General features: G+C 38.6%; 1 protein-coding gene across 1 annotated transcript in view; it reads left to right on the forward strand.

The window, feature by feature from the left end:
- The window catches only part of FRY (FRY microtubule binding protein), a 480115-nt gene that overhangs the window by 392370 nt on the left and 67809 nt on the right, over nucleotides 1-19936 (forward strand). Inside the window, exons 47-53 of the mRNA XM_019523795.1 lie at nucleotides 1739-1879; nucleotides 4296-4475; nucleotides 5757-5918; nucleotides 6384-6458; nucleotides 7617-7787; nucleotides 15059-15259; nucleotides 15781-15957. Coding sequence (XP_019379340.1) covers nucleotides 1739-1879; nucleotides 4296-4475; nucleotides 5757-5918; nucleotides 6384-6458; nucleotides 7617-7787; nucleotides 15059-15259; nucleotides 15781-15957 — 1107 coding nt within the window. The remainder of the gene's footprint in view (nucleotides 1-1738; nucleotides 1880-4295; nucleotides 4476-5756; nucleotides 5919-6383; nucleotides 6459-7616; nucleotides 7788-15058; nucleotides 15260-15780; nucleotides 15958-19936) is intronic.

Here is a 19936-nt window from a genome sequence, read left to right on the forward strand (position 1 = left end):
GAACACGTCCAGCCCCTCCAGAAGCTCTCTAACCTGGTCCCTCATGCACATGGCTCTCCCAGCCGAACCCCATCCCTGCCCTCTCTCCCTCCAGCCCCATTGGTCATGGGACCCCGGTTCCAGCTCCCAGGGAAGCAAATGTGAAAGCCGCAGTTTTAAACTTGGCACCAAAAATGGGCACGGAGTTTAAAACTGAGGCTTTCACTTCCCTGCTGATGAGGATCCTGGGGTCCACCTGTTCATTAATCCACCTATGGGGGAGAGGGGCAGATCAAGGCCCCTGTGGTGAGGGAGGGAGTGGGGCAGGGGCAGGCTGTGCCAGGGAAAGTTCAGAGCTGGGGTGGCTCATCCAGGCATGTGAGGGGGCTCCTGCTGCTGAGTGGGAGTGGGGTGGGCTGAGTGGGAGTGGGGCAGGCAGAGGCCTGGGGGGCCCATACCCCCCAGATCTGTGTGCAGGACAAGGCAGCTGCCACTGCGCATTTGGCTTTGTGCCCTAAGCCCTACTACAGCCATGCACAACGGCAGCCACCTTGCCCCATGCAAAGATCAGGGGGGCTTGGGGCAAAAGCCCAGGGCAAGGCATCTGCAGCAGAGCTCAAGGCACAAAGCCCAGTGTGCAGTGGCTTTGCCCCGTGCACAGATTGGGGATGCACGTGCCCCCCCGAGCCTCTGCCGGAGTACGTGCAGCCGCAGGAGCTCCACCACAAACCTGGATGAGCCGCTCAGGCTCAAACCCTCCCCTGGCCTGGCCCATTTGGGGCCCAACTCACCCAGGGGCAAGGGGTGCCGAGGGGGATCATCCCACTCCCCCCAGCCCAGCCCAGCCCAGCCCAGCCCAGCCCCAGTGGCAGGGGTTGCGGCTCAGCCCAGCCATATGTGTCCCGCTGCTCCCCATGTGCATCTCGCCACTCCTGATCGCAGAGCCTCTGACAGTCAATATCAGTCTGGGGGGCTGGGCCCATATCAGTCTGTGGGGCTTTTAGGCTGAGCCCCCCAGACTGAGATCAGCTATCAGAGGCTCTCCGATCAACCAGTCAATCACAATCAACTGGCTGGTGACCACTGTTCTAATCTGGAAAGTCAGTGGGGTTAGTCACACATGTAAAGTTAAGCACAATGACATTTGTAAAGTTGAGATCCCTTGCTCCAAATATTTCAAAGTTTGGAGCTTTAGTTGAAGTTCATCTCTGTATCATCTCCTACCATAACAGAAACCAGATATTCCACCTCTGTGCCTAAAGACTGTGTGCTTCTGTGGTTGCTGATGCCCTACACCTTTAGCTAAGTAGTTTATTTGGGTAAATACACTTTTTTGCCTATATTATAGTGATTGAATTCCTTCCATCTGTGCCTCCTCTCATTTCTCCAGGCTTCCAGCAAAGAAGAAATAAAAAGCTAGTCTGCTAATTTTATTTATTTTTTCTTCTAATTCAATTCTGTGTTTTACAGGTGCCAGATTTCTCAGTTCTTGACTAAGCTTTCTGGAGAGCTTGGAATAGAAATAGTGGAAAGACAAGAAGCTTCATGTTTCGTTAATAAAACATACAGTTAGCCCAAGACTGTAATTTATTTTCTGTAGTTCATCTTCTTGGTAATATCATAACTAGTTATTGTAACAAGACATTCTGAAATTGCTTTTGAACTATGCAAATTATATTTATGTATAACTGATTTGGTGCTGGTATTTTTGAAAAACAGTCTCTCAATGTCTAATTATTTTTCACTTGTTTTTTCATAGCTACTGGAGAAAGGCCTTCCCAGCATGCAACAGTCCCTCTTGCAGATGATCTACAGTCTTCTTAGCTATATGGACTTATCAGCCATTCCTGTTAAACAGTTTAACATGGAGGTTCTAAAGACCATTGAAAAATATGTGCAGGTAAATACTATATCTTCTTAAAATATTAAGGTGTGTATGGAACAATAATTCCTGTGATCTATAAAGCCTCCATGTAGAAATTTAATTCACCAAGGGGCTGAGGGGCAGCATTGCCACATGTAACTTTTAGTCACCCTGACACCTATTGGAATTCACAGCCTCAAGCTTAGGCTCACTATAAAATGCATGGGAAGAGTAAGATACCTAAGAATGGGAGTCACTGAAGACGACACATTTAGGAATCTGCCTAAATTAAGTAGTAAGAAATGCCAGGAGAAGCATGGGGTTTAAACCCCATTTCTCAAAGAGAGTTGTTAACCCTAGGCTGGAGGAAAAAAACACTTACCTATCTTCAGTACAGCCATAAGCCTTCTCTTGGACTTAGCCAAGCCAGCCCTTAACTCATAACAAGTTTGTGAGGTCACGAGTGCCCTGATTCCTAGCAGGGCAGTCACCTGTGAGACCTGGCTTGAAATCACGCCTGTCTAATTGGAGTAAAAAGCAGCTCTTCTCCTTCCTCTATCTGGTTACTGGTGTTCTGGGTTGGGTGTTAATCCTTGCTATTGAGGTTGTTCCATATTGCATAAATGGATATTCATTTAAATATAAATATAATTTAAATATAAATGGATATTGGGTCAAATAAAGGGCCTCTGTAGCTTAGTGGCAAGGGCCCTCAATCAGGATGTGGGTGTCAGGTTGCAGTCTCAGCTTACAATCAAGCAGAGTGGGAATTTGAGCCTGGGTTTCTCATGTCCCAGTTAAGTACTTAAAACTTCAGTTGTAAGGCATAAGCCACTTACACACACATTTTTTTGGGGGGTAGATGTACTCAGAAAACACCGAATGGATTGGGCCTCAGGGTTATGACAGGTGGCAGGGATCCTGGTTTTTAAATTCTGCTGTGACATAGGTATAAGACAGGCCCTGAGCAGCTCCATGCTGTCAAGGCTTTGGCTGTTCTGCATATACCAGAGATAGAAATTTAGGCAATGGGGGACACTACTAATGGAAACTTAGTCTCTTAAAGAATAAAGATGTTGTCTGCATTAGAGATCTAGCATGCATGCAAGCAAGCTTGCCTACAGCTCCCTAATGCCTGTTCTATGTGGTCTGCCTCCTAAGACAGAATTGGTGTGTCCATGTCTGTGTGATGCTATGGGTTGGTTAATTGGCATTGACACTCAACAGTGCTAATAAGACTGCTGAAATGCTGCATGTATTAAACTATGCTGATGCCAATTTAGGCAGCCTAATGGACCAAAACAGCTACCAGGCATGGTGAGCTTACTGTGTAGACATAGCCTTAGGAACATCTCAGGTTAGGTAGGGGTTTTGAGGTGATTTTAAAATGACTGTATTTACTCGAATGTAAGACAACCCTGAATTTAAGATGGCCCCCAAATAATTAGATTCTATACATGGAAAACATATGAATTTGTTAGAATTTTCCACATATAGAATCTAATTGTTGAAGGGTTGTCTTTAATTCATAACTCCCACCGCTGTAGCAGGGCCAGCAAGTGTGGAGAGTTCAAGCAGTTTGCCCACTTTGTGTGCCTGCCCCCCACCCCACCCTTGCAGCCACTGCTCCCCTCCTCACCCAGCCTCTGCTCCATAATGGCGGCTCCATTCCCATTCTAGCCTGGGACACTGAACACAACCCCAGCGCAGCCTCCATAGAAGCCGTAGACACTGTGCGCCACTGCTACAGGGCTGTGCTCAGTATCCTGGGCTGTAGCATGGATGGAGCCTGTTGGCACAAAGCAAAGGTAAAAGGGGAGGGAGAGGGGCAGGCAGGGAAGCAGAGGCTACATGGGGAGGGGCAGCTTAGGGAGAATAAAACTTCGTCTTAGACTTGAGTAATTGTTGTAGATCCCTAAAGTGGGAATTAAGTCCTAGGCTCTTTTGTAGATTCACCCCTGGGAAATGACCACCCTGATATACAACATCTGATCCTGTATACCTCTCTCTTTCACTACAGCTGAGACCAGGGGCATAAAAGTAAGGTACTTCAGGTGAAAGAATTCACATTTTGATTGTGCTGTACCATGTGAATATCTCTGCTGTCCACAACCAATAATAATAATAATGAATCTAATTTCAAATAAATACACTATTACACCTTGGAGGAAATATCTTCCTGACCTGGCTAGTAGTTAATTCATGCTCCATAGTATAAGGGTTGATTGCAGTCTTTATTCTTTGTGTTGAACTGTGGATGTTATTCATGTAAATGTTCATTCCTTTTAACATAGTATTTCTGTTCTGCAAGCATCATCACTAGAACTAGAAGTGTATTGAATAGCAAAATGTATAAAGTGTTTAATACATATAATAAACTGGCTATTAATTTGATTTTAATGTATGTGAATTCTTACTTCAAATTGTTTTTGTAAATATCGTATGTTTCCAGAGCGTTCACTGGAGGGAGGCCTTAAATATCTTGAAGTTGGTTGTTTCTCGCTCTGCCAGCCTGGTTTTACCTTCCTATCAACACAGTGATCTTTCAAAAATGGAAATACATCGAGTATGGACCAGTGCATCCAAGGAACTACCAGGGAAAACTTTGGAGTTTCATTTTGATATTTCAGAGGTGGTGCCTACAATTAATCAACTTATGCTACTTAAAAATATAACTTTCCTCTGTTGTCTAGTAGACATGTTTTAATTCTATGAGAGTTAAGGAAGTATGAAAGCAGAGAGAATTGCACAAAAACATCATATTACAAGCTTTAGTTTAGGTCCAAAATTAAACTTTAATAACCCATTTGGGATGTCTCCATCTGGAATTCCTAGAATTTATTTTAATAGTCCAGTCGTATCCAGCCTAATCATTCCTTGGGTATAAGGAAAAATAGATATATAATGCATTTTTGTGCCTGTATTACAGTTGGCAGCACTAGTACATGACTTAATTTAAGTACAATTAATTAAAAAGTACAAAAATATGTTATCTAAGTTTGTTACACAGTAGACATATCCTTTTACAGCAGATTTGCACCTTGAAACTACAGACAGTTAAACACCATCTTAATGTTATCCAACTGAGTAGTCCTATTGGTTTTAAGGGGCCACTTGCCTGACTGGAGTTGAGCAAGGGTTTGCACGATTGGAGGGTTTTTCTTGCAATAGCTACTGAGAAATAAAGTTTAAAAAAAATCCTACCATAAAAGGAAATCAGTATTTTTCTCATGGTTGTTTATGACCTCCGTTCTACAAGGTACCGACCACCACCCCTAATCTAGCCAAACATTTCAGTATTTGCTTAAATGTTCTGCTGGAGTGGGGTCAGGACAAACCTGTAAAACAACAGCTGTGAGAAATCCAAAGTTCAAGTAAGTGTACTTAACATTTGTTTTCTTCATTTCTTGTGCTGCAAACTAGCTTTTAAGTTGCTTATGACTGCTCACATATTATGGGGGGGACAGGCATGAGAAAGATAAGTTAAGAACAAATTTTGGAAGAAATATACATGTAGAAACTTACATAGTGTTTGCAAACAAGGAGAACAAAAAAAATTGGCACATAAAAATTTGCCTGCCTTCAGAGTGGGTCATCAATTGCTAAAGCAGGGGTCAGCAAGAATTTTGGACAGAGTACCAAAAACATCTGCAACTTTGACTTGTACAATGTTGGCGTGCCATGGGGCAGACAGTGTGGGGAGCCACAAGGGGCCTGATCCTTGTGGCAGCACAGCCCTGGCCCTGGTCCCTTCCCCACTATCTGCCCCAAGGTCTGCGTGCCAAACAAAATGCCTGTGTGCACCATGCTCTGGCACCTCTGCCAGGGGTTGCCTACCCCTGTGTTAAGGGGTGCCTTTATAAGCTCATTAACATTCTCGTATGGAATGTGATTTAATTCTCTCTTACTTAAGACTCCAATAATTGGGAGACGATATGATGAACTTCAGAGTTCTTCTGGACGAGATGGTAAACCCAGGGCAATGGCTGTCACTCGAAGCGCTTCATCAACTTCATCAGGTTCTAATTCCAACGTCCTTGTTCCTGTGAGCTGGAAAAGGCCTCAGTACTCTCAGGTAGACTTCTCTTCCAGCTCTGGTTATGAAAAAAAATCCCAAAGCCTTGCTCCTGAATACAGAATAATATTGCACTGTTGGCTTTTGTTAACTACCAGCTTGAGTAAAATAAAAAGATATATATACAGAATGTATATCTTTGTTGCTCTTTTTAACGTATCAAATTTAAAATGAGGAAGGCACCAGTCTTGTGCCTGTGCATGTCATTAAATGTACTCCAGTGAATAGTTCCACTTAGAATAGAATTCACAAGCTTGGCTTTGATTTTAAGTACCAAAAAAATTGGATGCTGCTTTTTATGCATTTTTAGATCAGCTCTCTATAGAAGAAAATAATTTCTTTACAATTAAACTGTTCACCAGTGTTTCCTCATTGAGAATTATTAGCCTCTTTGGGTACTCTCTTCAGGAGGATGGATAGACAAGGAAATGATACTACTACTAAACCCTTTTCTTTTCCTTTTAGAAAAGAACAAAGGAAAAGCTGGTACATGTCCTTTCTCTCTGTGGCCAGGAAGTAGGGCTGAGTAAAAACCCTTCAGTAAGTCTTGACATATTGACCACTTCTTATTGTCATGGTTTTTTTGTGTGTCATTAATTATAAATGCCAAGGGTGTTATTTCCCAGAATCACTGAGCTGATTTATTGTTCCATGTAACACAATCACCATCAAAGGTAACATTAACTGGCACATAGTAAATTTCTCAGTAGAAAAGACAGCAATTGAATGAGCTGTAGTGTGAGTAACCCCTCACTTCCATTTGCAATTCCTTGAGAACAGGGTTGCAAAGAATTTGTTGGGACAGTGACGCTATGGCTATGAAAGTTAGACCCGTTCTATGGATGGAAGATTTGGGTTTCCAGGACTCCTAAGCTAACTCTTTCCAACAGCACTAAATTAAATTACAGGGGGAAAATGAGGTTTAGGGCCCTGATTTCTTTATTAGATAATTATTCCAATATTAGTCTTTGAGGGAATGAATATTGTCTCATGTAGTAAAATGTTCAAAAGACCATTCCATTTTTTTTTTATTTAGAGAGTCTTTTTTATTTCAAAGGAAAGATTTGTATTTATCATCTTAAAATAACGATTAAATATTTATAGAAATGTACAAACCTTGAATGCTTTTTGATAGGTAATTAATATTTAAATCTTGCTAGTGTAGACAGATTCTTAGTTTGAGTAAAACTGGTGCCATAAAACAAATAGTTTTTCTTTAATCTGCAGTTACAGTTATTTTCTGGTAAGAAAGGAAAAGCTACTGCTGCACAAATTAGTCTGTTTTTGTTTTGTTTTGGTTTGTTTTTTTGCTACTCTCTCCATGGTCTTAAACATATTTAACTAGAAGTTTTCTGGTGAAAGTATTAACTTATTCCCTCAACAATCTCCTCTGTAGTGAGATGTTTGAATATCATTCCCATAAATGTATATAAACATTTAGGCAACATCAATCTGTAGCCATTAGGAGGTAGCAGTTATTTTCTTGGACACGTTCCTGCAGTGTGAAGTTACGTCTTTGTTCAAGTTTAATCTGAAGGCACCTGTCCAACATAAATAATAAAAGAGCGTTCTAAAAATATCAGCTGAAGGAATTAGGTGTGTACTGGAAACAGAGTCTTCTGAATAACCAATTACAGCTTTTACTAAGAAACAACCAGAGGGAACAGTTTCTCAAAAGAGAAATCCTTTGAATTGCAGGTTATTTTTTCTTCGTGTGGTGATTTGGATCTGATTGAGCACCAGACAAGCTTGGTGTCCTCAGAAGACGGAACAAGAGAACAAGAGAACATGGATGATTCAAACAGTGAACAACAGTTCAGAGTCTTTAGGGACTTCGATTTCCTTGATGTTGAACTGGAAGATGGGGAGGTATGGTATACTGTCTCTGACATGGCTTAAACTTTGCTTAAACTTTTCTCTGGGTAAAATATAATTTGACGTTCTTACCACTAAATAATGAACTCTTTAAAACAAAAATAACTATGATTGTAAACCCAATCTTGAGTTGGATTATTTATAATTGTCAGATACTGTTATTGCAGTAGCATAACATTTTTAGTGAGTTACCACGCCCTTCCTCTCTGACTCCACTTCAAGATATGCTGCAAAATTATTACTGAAAGGCAAAGCTGAAGCTTTAGCAACAATACAGATATCAAGTTTCTCTAATTTTGAAGTGGCTGAAGATCACAAATCATTAATATAATACATGAGCAGACTTTAAATATTAGACCATAAAACAAAATTGTTTTAAAATTAGTTCCTTCTTCAATAACCTCCCAAAACTTGAATTCCAATTCTCAGGTTCTGTCTCTCTCACAACAGTTAATGAAATCACCAACACTTAAAGGTAGACAGCCTCTCCTCTCTTTAGGTGTTAATGATTTCATCCGGTCTTGCAGGAGTAAAACAGAACCCTGAGGGCCTGACATCAGGTCTTGGCAGGTGAAGTCTGTCAGTTCATCTTTAATTACAACTGCTACAAAGGAAATGCAATTAAGTGTGCATCATACAGTTGAGGGACAGCGTTGTTGGGCTGTGGAATTTTTTAAAATCGTTAAACTGTTAACCAAGTTTGTATCAATGGTGAATAGTTCTTAACTTGGACAGAAATGAACAAGAAGTTCATATCCAATGTGAGATCTCACATTGTTAAAAATCCAGGTACGTGCATTTAAAATGCAAACCTTTGACCAACCTGATAGCTTAGCAGGTCTGTCTTGCCACAGTGAAGATGCAGATTGGATATGAATTTGCTCAGACATCACTCTTAGCCTTGAGAAGAAATGTGTGCAGCAGAGCTCACCTGCACCCCCACCACTGGTCATTACTAGGAGCAGAGAGGCAGTCCAACATTCCCATTACTAGGAGTAGTCAGATGATATATCTGCAACCTTTTCTTTCCATTGATGAGATAGAAGAGAGATTTCATGAGGCCTCTCTCCTTCCCTATTTTCCAAGCTGGTTGTCTTGTCATACTCTCCACATCAAAATGTTGTTGTTATAATTGGCAGCCTGTACCCAAACTGGTCCCTCAACTGGAAAAGCAAGGGTTTGGATTTGCAAGGGTTGAAGTATGTGGACAGAGCTGTTTGGGGAAACTTTCACACACCAGATAATTATAACAACAATTTGCTTTTGTCTTTTAAAAATGGTTGCAGTTGTTATATATTCATTTACAATATAGTCATAATTTATAACCCTATTTTATAACCCTATTTGGATGTTGATTTTGTTGGATCAATTATCAGAATGATAAAATAGCACAAGAATCATGCAAACAGGATTACTCCTTATTCATTGGCTGAAAATTAAGGGAATTATTTCTTCCCTTCAGCTACTGAAATCAGATGGTAGAAGAAAGGTTCAGTATTTAGCCAGAGCCAAGATTTAAAAGGTATACAAGACAGCAAACCAACTAGCAACCTCTTACTACTATGCAGGAGTAGTAGCATTAATCAAGATTAGAAGGCCCTCAACTAGATTCGTGCTCCTTAAACCTGACACAGGCTCATACTTGTCCCAGAATTTAGGCCCTGATTCTGAAAAGATTTGACAATATGTTTAATTTCAGGACTGAGGCTAAATTAGGAAATATCAAATACAAGAATGGGGGAAATGGCTGTAACATAAAACCAGCCAATCATGCTTGGTTGAGGTGTGCAAAATACCTTGTAGTGGTAGTTCATTGTAATTAAAAAAGTTAATACTTTAAAACAGATTAATTCCTATTACTGAGTTAGGCCTCATCATAGGGAAGACTTTCAGTGACCTTACCACTGACCATACCAAATATGTAACAGTTATGGAGTCAGGTAGAAATGGAGAATAAATTTCCTAGAGTGACTAGTTCCTCCTTTCCGGGAATAATCTCCACTGCAGATTTATATGTTTTGGCTTTCCCAGAATTGAACTGCTGATGATAGAGCTTTCTCTTAATCTTTAAATTTAAGCCTGTATTTTGGTGCCCTTGGAGCAAGTATCCAACTTTTTACATAGAATGAAAACTAAAAATACATTTAAAAAAACCCTCAAACACTATATGAAATGCCTCATACCTCAGACCTTGTAGGCCAAAATCTAACCCAGACTAAATTAATCCCTGGAAACAGGGATGTAGACTGGTGGGAGAAAACATATTCATTTGAACGATGGCAGCATCACTGAACAATCTAATGTATGTTCTGTTACTAAACTTTCCACTCTTTTGACATGCTGTAAATTTAACATTTTGAAAAAATTCAGCCCTGCTATACAAGGTCATTTCTCTATGACTTCATCATACCACTGGCATCAGGTCTGAATTTGATATGTATAAATATGAATAAAATAGTGTTGGGAAGCTCAGAGTAGCACAAACGCAAGCAGCTATTTTGGAAACACTTACAATATGAACAGGTTGATACTGAGTGCATCATTCCCAGGTCACAAGATGTGAACGTTTGCTATTTAATAAAGAGGTCAAAACACATGATACAATATTTTTTTAAAATTCAAGGTAGGACAGTAGATTATCTGATGGCATTATTTACTATTGTAGGACAAATGTTTTAAGTCTATGGAATCTTTAATACAGTAATTTTAAATAGACTTTTTTATTTGTTTTTCTATCTATTATATCTGCTATCCAGGAACTTCAGGTAAGATAATGCTATTTGAACTCAGATGTGCTAGTAGATGCTATGCATTATTGCAAATGTTTATATAAAAGAATATCACAGCTTTTTTTTCTCTTTTGGAGAGAGAGAGTTGGGGGGAGGGGAGCGAAAGAATGTGAAGTAGAGTGTTTCTTTTGCTGGCCTACTCTAGAAATACTTTAGACAGCTAGAAAGATTGATTTTTAAATCATGAAATTAATTTGGGTTGAACTTTTATATGAATGTGATTTTTTGTGTTTTTAAAATAACTTTTTCAAAAAACTAATTGATTTTAGGCAAAATTCACTCACTTTTTATTTTATGTTTTACAAAATAACCAGTTGTCTTTCTAAATAATTTTAGTACACAAATAGAACACAGAAACTAAAAAACTAAAAATTAATGTCTCATTAAGAATATAATAAAATACAACAAAGTTGTAGCATTTGTTCAGTGTTAAATAACTGACCATTCTTAATTTCCACACTGAAGTTCATGTGGTACCTTTGTTCCTATTAGTATGCTAGTAAAATTGAAATATGCAGCCTCTGTTATGTCCTTCAATAGTCCAAATTTCTCCCTAAATGAAAAACAATTTTGCTGGCTTTGTATTTCTATAATACTGCAAAACCATTCATGCTTAACTGCTCACATGACTTGTCAATCAAATTTATTGCAATAAAACAAGTTGTGAGAGTCAAGGTAATAGGGCTGTGTGAAACAGCACCATTTCATTTCGACTTCTGTTTTGCCGTTTTGAAGGGACAGAGTTTCATTTCGAGTTTCATTTCGTTTTGAAGCACTGTTCCGTTTCGTTTTGTCAAAACTGTTTCGCTGTTTTGACACGTTTCGATGTTTCTCCCATAGGCTATAATGGGGAATTACAAAACTGCCTATAACTTTGTCATTTCTTTCCTGATTCGAACAAAAACACAAAGCTGAGGCCACAAAGCCTGTCAAGTTTCAAGGAGACAGGTGCAGCGGTTTCTGGGAAACTGCATTTCAAAGTCTTGAAAGCAAAACTCATGTTACTTGTAAGTGTGAAGGCACACGAGGGTGAAAACAGCAGGCATGGTAGCATGTTATGAGGCCATGAAGCCTGCCAGGTTTCAAGGAGATAGGTGAAGAGGTTTCTGGGAAAGTGCACCTCAAGCTGTTGACAAGCAAAACTCGTGACCTGTGACTTTGTGTATGTGCTAAAGCGCACCCTCACTGGCGCTGGGACCCCAGAGCACTGGGATTGGAAGGCACCTCAGGGAAGGATCACAGTCACTGCCTAGCTACATAGTCAATGTCAGAGCAGCCCTTCCCCCCCGCTTCCCCCTCCCTCTCCTTACTTTCTGTTTCCTGAAAGCAAGCACAGCTTCAGCTTCAAAATTCAAAACATTTCAAAATGTTTTGACTCCCTCGTTTCATTTTGAGGCTGTTTTGAAGCCTTTCGTTTCATTTCAGTTTTGTTGTTTTGAACTCGAAACAAGTCGAAACACCATCATAACAAAACAGCTGGCAAAATTTCGCACAGCCTATGAGGTAAGGTGTGCTTTTTTTGCAGGATTGGGGCCTAAATTTGTAACCTTTCAACTTCATGTAAAAAATTGAAACAACACAAGAACCTAGTACAGGATAGCAAACAGCAGCAACAATGTTGCCTGTCTGTTTCTAGCAACAGCCACACTGGACTAGGTGCTGTAGAAACAAACAAAAAATGGCCTCTGTCCCAAAAAGCTTATGCTCCAGACAAAAGCATATTGAAATTCTGTATTATTCTCAGATTACTAGGGCATATCTAGTTTAAATGCACAACATTTATGTTTAGGTACCATGCTATTTGTATTCAAAGTTAGTTATATCTTGTTAACCAAGCAAAGTGAATTCTTGTCTGAATAAGGTTAGTGTGATTCCTGTGAGCTTGTTGGGGAGACAACATCGATCCTCCTGGTAAAGAGTCTTGGGGGTTCTGTTCCCTTTTATTTAAATAGGGAAGTCCCAATTTCAGTATAGATTGTAGTAATGGTTAGTGTGGATGCAGAGCGGATCTAACCCAACTACTAGATAATTATGATTATTAGGGTCTCCTGTAACATCTTGCCATGTTTTAGGGGTTGAAATGGCTGATTTTCATTGGAATGACTTGTGTTCATTACTAGTATCTTTACAGTGTAGGTGAATTCTCTTTAACTGCAAGTAGAGAATAGCCTCTCATAGCAATCCTTCTCCCTTGATAATTTTGATTGTTTTTTTTCAACAAATTGTTTTTTATGATGCAGAAATCCTGCCATATTATATATATGCCAGCTACTCACTGAATTCAGTGCCAGTTTGTATTTATTGACAAGATCAGGCCCTCCCAGTTACTTTATGTATATTTCACCTTTTCTGCCATCCTCCTCTCCTGCATCTATAGTTTCTTTTCCTTTGTTGTACTTCCTTTCACTCTGTCTTCCCCACTTTTTGCTTATTACATTTACCATGCATTGCCTTCCATTTTATTTCTCATCCTTTTGCCCCAGTCTTTCTTCCTTGAGCAATTTCAAGGAGGATTAGCACCAGAAAAAATTACTGTCATACTTCTGTTGTACCAGCTGCCAAGTAAAACCAGTAGAAATTTGACTAGCATTTGGCATCATGAGAACAAGTATGAAACCAGTGTATTTTTTGAGAGATAACTGGTGTCTTGTGGAGATGTTCCACTGATGCAGTTGCTTGTGGCTTTCATGTTGGGGGGAAAAGCAATTAACTAAAATATACAAATAGTTGGAAAATCTAAAATAGTTTTTTACAATTCCAGGAGACAAACTTTCTTAGTCATTGAATGTGGTTTCTCTTCTTTTCTAATGATGACCTCTGGATCCTAACTCCAAATATGAAAATTATAATATTCTTCTAACACTGTATCTAACTCCAGGATGGCTTCATTGTCAGTTTGCTGTTGACTCCAGAGGATCAACCAAATTTTTCACTTGACATAGCTACTAGAGCTGTATACATCCTTCCTTGTTTTTATTTTCCTCTGTCTTCACTCCTGAAGGGTTAGTTCACTTTGCTGTGCAGAGCTTTTCTGCTCAGCATTGATCTGTTAAATTTCTTTTCATTAAAAAGCATAGATCCAAAATGATGTAATGACTGATTTAAAATAAGTTTGCCACCTGAATTCATTTCTGCTTATGCACTTTTTGACCTCATTTTAGTAAAGCAGTCGTATAAAACTCAATGGGACTATTTCTTTGCCTAAAGTTAAGCACCTGCTTAACTAGCTTAATGAAAAAAGGCCTATTATGTAGGGTTTTATTCTGCATGGATGCAGCCTAATTAGTTCCTATAAAATGCTTCATCTGTAATACCTAATTTTTTAGGATTTTTTTTCTTCTAGAGTACTGATTTAAAATGAAATTTGTGAACTGTAAAAAATAATTCTCCTCTATAATTTTTTTTCATGTTGATGTGTTATAAGGGCCTTTTAAGTAAGGGTGAAAAGTATGTAGTCTTGGGGCCTTCCATTGGGTTTACATGGGTGGACACCTGTACTTGTGGAAGGCCCTTGTCATTTCAGAGGGCCTGCGCAAAGAAATTAAGTTATGCTTATGTTTAAGCGTTGACAGGAACAGCTCCTAACGTGATCACAGATTAGTGAAATGGTCTATCTGCAAAGCACTGGTAATGAATAAAGTAAATAATGGAAAATAGTTTTAATTCCTTTCATTTGCAAGTTTTCCCAGTTCTGAAAATAATTATGGATAATGCTTAAAATTAACTCATGTTTATATAATTGTGTATAGGATCAGAACCTAAAGTAAGTTTTGGATGTTCAGACAGAAACTGGATTTCCAAGCTGCCTGTGTCCTTTTAAAAAGTGGAATCTAATTCCAAATTAGTCCTCTTACTGTTGGGGGAAAACAATCAGTCTTAGACCTAAAATAAAAGTAAAAAAGCTGTGCTGCTTTAGCTATTGCATTATGCATGCTGTCTTAAGAGCTGCATTCAAATATACTTTAACTCTGCTTTTCATTATTGTGTTTATATATGTAATACAGAGACTCTAAAATCTTTAACATATGGTTTGCTATGGAAATATTACTATAAAGATATAACAAATTTTTGTTCCTAATGTTTTAAAATAACATGGGAAAAATCTTTTCAGGTTGCTTTTATTTTTTTATCTAGGCTACCACTGTTTCATTGATACTGAGATTTACATAGACATGCTTATGGAAATATAAAAGTAATTTTTTTAACTAGTTAAAGCATGAAAAAATACTTCATATTCAAATAATGAATACCCATTTAACTTCCATTTCTATGCTTATGCTCTTACTTCCAGATGAAATCTTAAAAAATGTCAAAAGTTCCAGCATACTTTGTTGCTTAAAATTGCATTCATATTGGAATTGTACTATATAGCCTGTCAAAACAATTCTTCTGTTAAATTAGAACAAATTCTAAAATTACTTTCCAAACCATTAATATGATGACAAGGAAAGCAAACTAACCTGTGTATGGTTTCAGGGTGAGAGTATGGACAATTTCAACTGGGGAGTGCGCAGACGTTCTCTAGATAGTCTGGACAAGTGTGATATGCAGCTTCTGGAGGAAAGCCAGCTCTCAGGAAGTACACCCAGTCTAAATAAAATGAACCATGAGGACTCCGATGAGTCATCAGAGGAGGAGGACCTAACAACAAGCCAAATCTTGGAACACTCAGACCTTGTAAGTTGTTCAATTATAGATTATAAATAGCGCTTTTTAATAAACTGACTTTTTACATTTCTCTTGCCTACATGGAAGCTGGTCAGCTGGAACTGCAGAACAAGTTTCATGTTTCTGAATGCCTCCTTGCTGTTTGCTTTGCCTTTAGTTGCAAATGTAAAAAAAAGTTTGATTTAAGTTCTAAACACAGGAAGCGTCAAATCTGATAAGTAGCACTTTTTCAGTGAGCTATTGTATCCCAGATTTGTGTAAGTGGCTGATGTGGAATTCTTTGGGTATGCAACATTTAGAAAATGCAGCAAGGTTCCATTTTTGTGAACAGCATTAGATTTTTAAGTATTCATTGTTGGGATGCTTAAAACAATTTAAAAGAAAGCATTTAAAATATTGTAAGATGAATAAGTACACAAGATACAAAGTAGTACAAAGATGGCATTAACCCAATGTTCATATCTCATGTATAGAAAAAAGCCGTGTGGCAGAGTTGCTTCACACTTCATTTTTTTGTGTTCTTTTAACAGATCATAACTCTTTCTCCCTCCGAGGATACAAATCACATAGACTCACTGTCTACATCATGTGATACAACCTCAGCAGACCCTCCTCATTTTAACATGAGAGCATCTAACTTTGAAGTCTCTTTGCCTGATATGAACAATCTCCAAGTGTCTGAAGTCTCTAAGGTGAAGGGGGTTTTGGTAATTTTTTTTATTACTGTTCTTACATTAACTTTTTGCTGTTGTTTTTAAAAGTCCATGAGGGAATTTCATTGCTTGGACAATTAGATTCCCTCTATCTCCCTTTGTTTGTTGTGGGTTTCTAACGTATGTATTCACACATTCCTGTGTGACAGATACACTTTCTTTTTATAGTGGTCTCTTTCTAGTAAATTGATTTGATTTTAGTGAGGGAGGATTTTAAATCAAGTATTTTACATACAGCAAGAATGCCTCTGACTAATGGCAAGATAAATGTATGAGTCTGAAGTTGCAGTGCTTAAAGAATACTTCTCATGTTCTTCATACTGATTTTAAAGGGCAATACGCTAACTAGGGTGTGGGTGTATGCATGTACTCTGAGACTTTTTTGAATGTGGGAAACTTTTGTGCAGTTGTATTCATTGGACTTCATTCTTGCTTTTTAGCATACTGCCTGAATATTAAATGCCCGATTGTACTATTAAGTTTCATTTGGACAAAAAGGGGTAAAAACCAATTCTGTGTAGCTCTCTAAAGCCAGCCACACCCGAGACAAGAGTTTGGTTCTATATAGTTTTTTAGCCAATGTTCCTTATCAGTGTTTCTGGCAGGGGTTATTTTTTCTTTTAGGCTCTTCTTCCATTTATGACTTTCTATCTGAGTTCTTCTTCCTCCCTCACACATTCATAAACACATGCTAGAAAAGAAAAGGGAGAAAAATAAGTAATACATATAGTCTCCAGTAATTTTAATATTTTTGTTGTAGCATTATGACACAATGGAGTTACCAGCCAGGCTTTCGTTGTTGTGGCTGAGTTGCAAATATCCTACAAAATAGGAACATAAGTGAGGCAAGAGAAGAAAATAAATGGAGTTGAATTGTGCTGGCATTGGTCTTATTCCAACTAGATATAGTCAAAGAGCTTTTTTTGTAGGATATGACTACAGACTGCCTGATACCAGTGTTACTGTATGTTTTTAGAATCCTTTTAATAATTATTGGTTTATAAATTCACAGTATTTGACCACTATTTGTACATGTCACTTGCTTCATATTGGTCTGATTATTGGTTTTTTTAAACTAGCACTATGAAAATCCGTGTAATTCATCAGTCCTCATGTTTGAAACAAGGTTGAAGGCATTCATATTGTTTAAAAAAAAAAAAAAAAAGAGGAGGAGGAAAAAAACCCACAGGTAAACTGTTTGTTGAGCTAATGCACAGAATAGACTAGTCCTGAAACAGGTTTAACGTTTATGAAGCACATAACCAAACTGAAGGAGACTTGGAAATGTTAGCAAGATAATAGTGGTATTTGACAAGCTTCATCTGAAAAGCTTTCTTAATGCTTTTTAACAAGTTTCTTGCTACCAGTGTACAGCATAGTTTCAAAACAATCTAGGGTCAACATATAAACAGAGCTAAAATGCCTGTTTATGTGGGAAGTTTGATATTTAACTGCATACAAACAAAATCATTCTTCTAATGTTTAGTTGAGAGATGTTCAACTGCAAGTGTCAGACTAACCTAGTAAATACAAAGTTCCTCTTCCCCATTTCCCCTGTCTGTATTTTTCTCAGGAGTTCTGAAAGATCAGCAACACAGAGGAGTTGTTACTTTTTGGTACTCTGTGGGTGTATCTACATATGCGCTTTACTGCAAAGTTGAACAGTTAGCTCCGCCATAAAGCATCGCTGTCTACATGTAAGCCAATATTAATTACTCTCACAGCAGAGTAATTAAGCACAACGAAACACAAGTGTAGATGGTGGCAGGGGCTGGCTGGAGCATGAGAGGGCACTGCTAAGTGCAGGGACTGCCTGCTGCATGGCTCCACACTTTAGCACTCTTATGTCCCCACCAGCCACTCTGCTGCCTGACACCACCACCTGGAGCCCAGGGCTGAACCCCTGAACCTACTGCTAGGGCTACTCTGCCCTGGCTTAAACTGCTGTTGTCCCAGGGCACATGTGTAGACACTGCACCCAGGAGCAGCTGACTCCGGCACAAGCTGCACCCGTTTATCACATCACATTCATTGCACATGTAGATGCACCCTGTAAGAAGTAGACTAGGCATTTCACAAGCAAGTAAAGATGTGGAATCTTCCAGTCTCAGTTGTCATTTGTTGCATTGTTCTGAGCTACAAACAGTGCGATTAGTAACAAGAATGGAAGCTTTTTCTGAGTCCATGGTTCCCTTTAAAGATTCTTAATAACTCTGAAACAGCCAAAAAGTAGTTTGTGAGGCACAAAAGGTAGAGCTAGTATTAAAGAAACAACAAGATGGCACCATTTTGGAAAAAAATGAAATGCCTTTCTCTTTCTCATTAAGAGCAATGATTTGAACAGTTAGTACAGTACTAAGAAATTAGAAGGCCAGAAGGCCATAATGGGGGAAGCTAAACAGTTCAGAAATTCAAATCTCTGTAACATTTATTTCCAAAGCTCCTATTATTAGTATTTAAGCCCTTCAGATTTTGAAAGCTTATCTAAACTTAACTCTTTACAGTCCATTGCTTCTTTACACCTCTCCTTTCTTTTGTCTCTTGTTGCTTCTTTTTCCCTTTCTCCATTCTTCCAATCCAGCTTGAACCCACTCCTTTCCAGCAAGCATGCTGATATTTTCACAATCAAATTAATGGTCCATCTAGTCTAATACCCTATATTTGAACGTGGCAAAGGCCAGTTGTTTCATCAGAGGAAAGCATACAATGCATAAACTGTGCAATACTTGAGTGCAACATCTAATTTTCTTTTGGTTGTTCATTTCTACTTTTAAAAAAAATGATTCTTGAGCTGATTTCTTCTGGCCTGGGCCCAAAACCTTGCCTTTTCCTTTTTGTTTATAAAAACAAACAAACAAGCCCTCCATAGCTGGGCCCTGATGGCACTTTCTCCTGTCCTTTCTGATAGGAATGCTGAGAAAAAGCAGAATTTGTGTCATCCTGAGTTTACAATAAGAACTGAGCAAGTCTGTTGTGAAAAGACAGCTACTGTCTTCAAATCCCATATAATGTGTTCCTCCAAATCAGTTATATAATGCATTATGGGACCACCCCTAACCAGAAGGAAATCTGGTTAGGTAGGCATAGTATATTTAGTATAAGCAAGTACTAAATAAATGCACAGTGACTGGAGTTACTGAGCAGTAGTGCTGGCGAATGCCTTTCAGTGATGATACTGCACAGTAGCCTAAACTAGTGCACCGTAGCATCTTAGCAGTTTATGCCATGTGATGCTATTGCACAGTAGTATCCGGCTAGTGCACAGTCAGCATCTTGTGTGGATAAGCCCAGTGTGATGTTAAGATGCCCAACAGATGCTGATTTGTAAATACCCCAGTGTGGATGCAGAAGAGCAGGGAAAGTAAAGAGGACTGTAACCGAACTGATCTTGTTCAGACTAATGTTAGACTGGGATGGGAAGGAAGTGTCAGGAGAATGCAAGGGGCTTGGATCTGGACTGGGCTCACAGAGAGATGACTATATTCTAAGCATAAAAGGTTCAAAAGACAAAAAAAGGCTTTTGTCTTTCAAAATGGTGGAAGTGTAATCCCTATATTAATTTTGTAAAGTACTTTGGAATCCCTTTGAATGAAAAACATACTGATTAATATTCTTCATTACCAAAACAGACATATGGTCTTTCAGCCAGGGTCTGTTCTTGAAATATATTCCGAAAATATTCTAGCACTCTCTTGGGCACTGAAAATGATAAATGGCAATAATCGTTAGACAATAACAGGAACCCTGTTCCTTTTCTGATAAAATGCTTTCCTATTGCCCTGCCAAATATGTTGAAATCTGGTAGAAATAACTTGATGGGAACAAACAAGTTTCTTTAAAATATCTTGATAAAGAGAATGGATTGTACAAATGTACACAGTATTTCTGAACAAAAATATCTGAATTTTAGTCATCGATGATACCTATTGTCACTGTATAGTTTCAGTTCTTAACAAATGTTGTTAAATATCTT

The sequence above is a fragment of the Gavialis gangeticus genome, unplaced genomic scaffold (genome assembly GCF_001723915.1).
Source record: "Gavialis gangeticus isolate Ggan-Ray unplaced genomic scaffold, GavGan_comp1, whole genome shotgun sequence".
NCBI lineage: Eukaryota > Metazoa > Chordata > Crocodylia > Gavialidae > Gavialis > Gavialis gangeticus.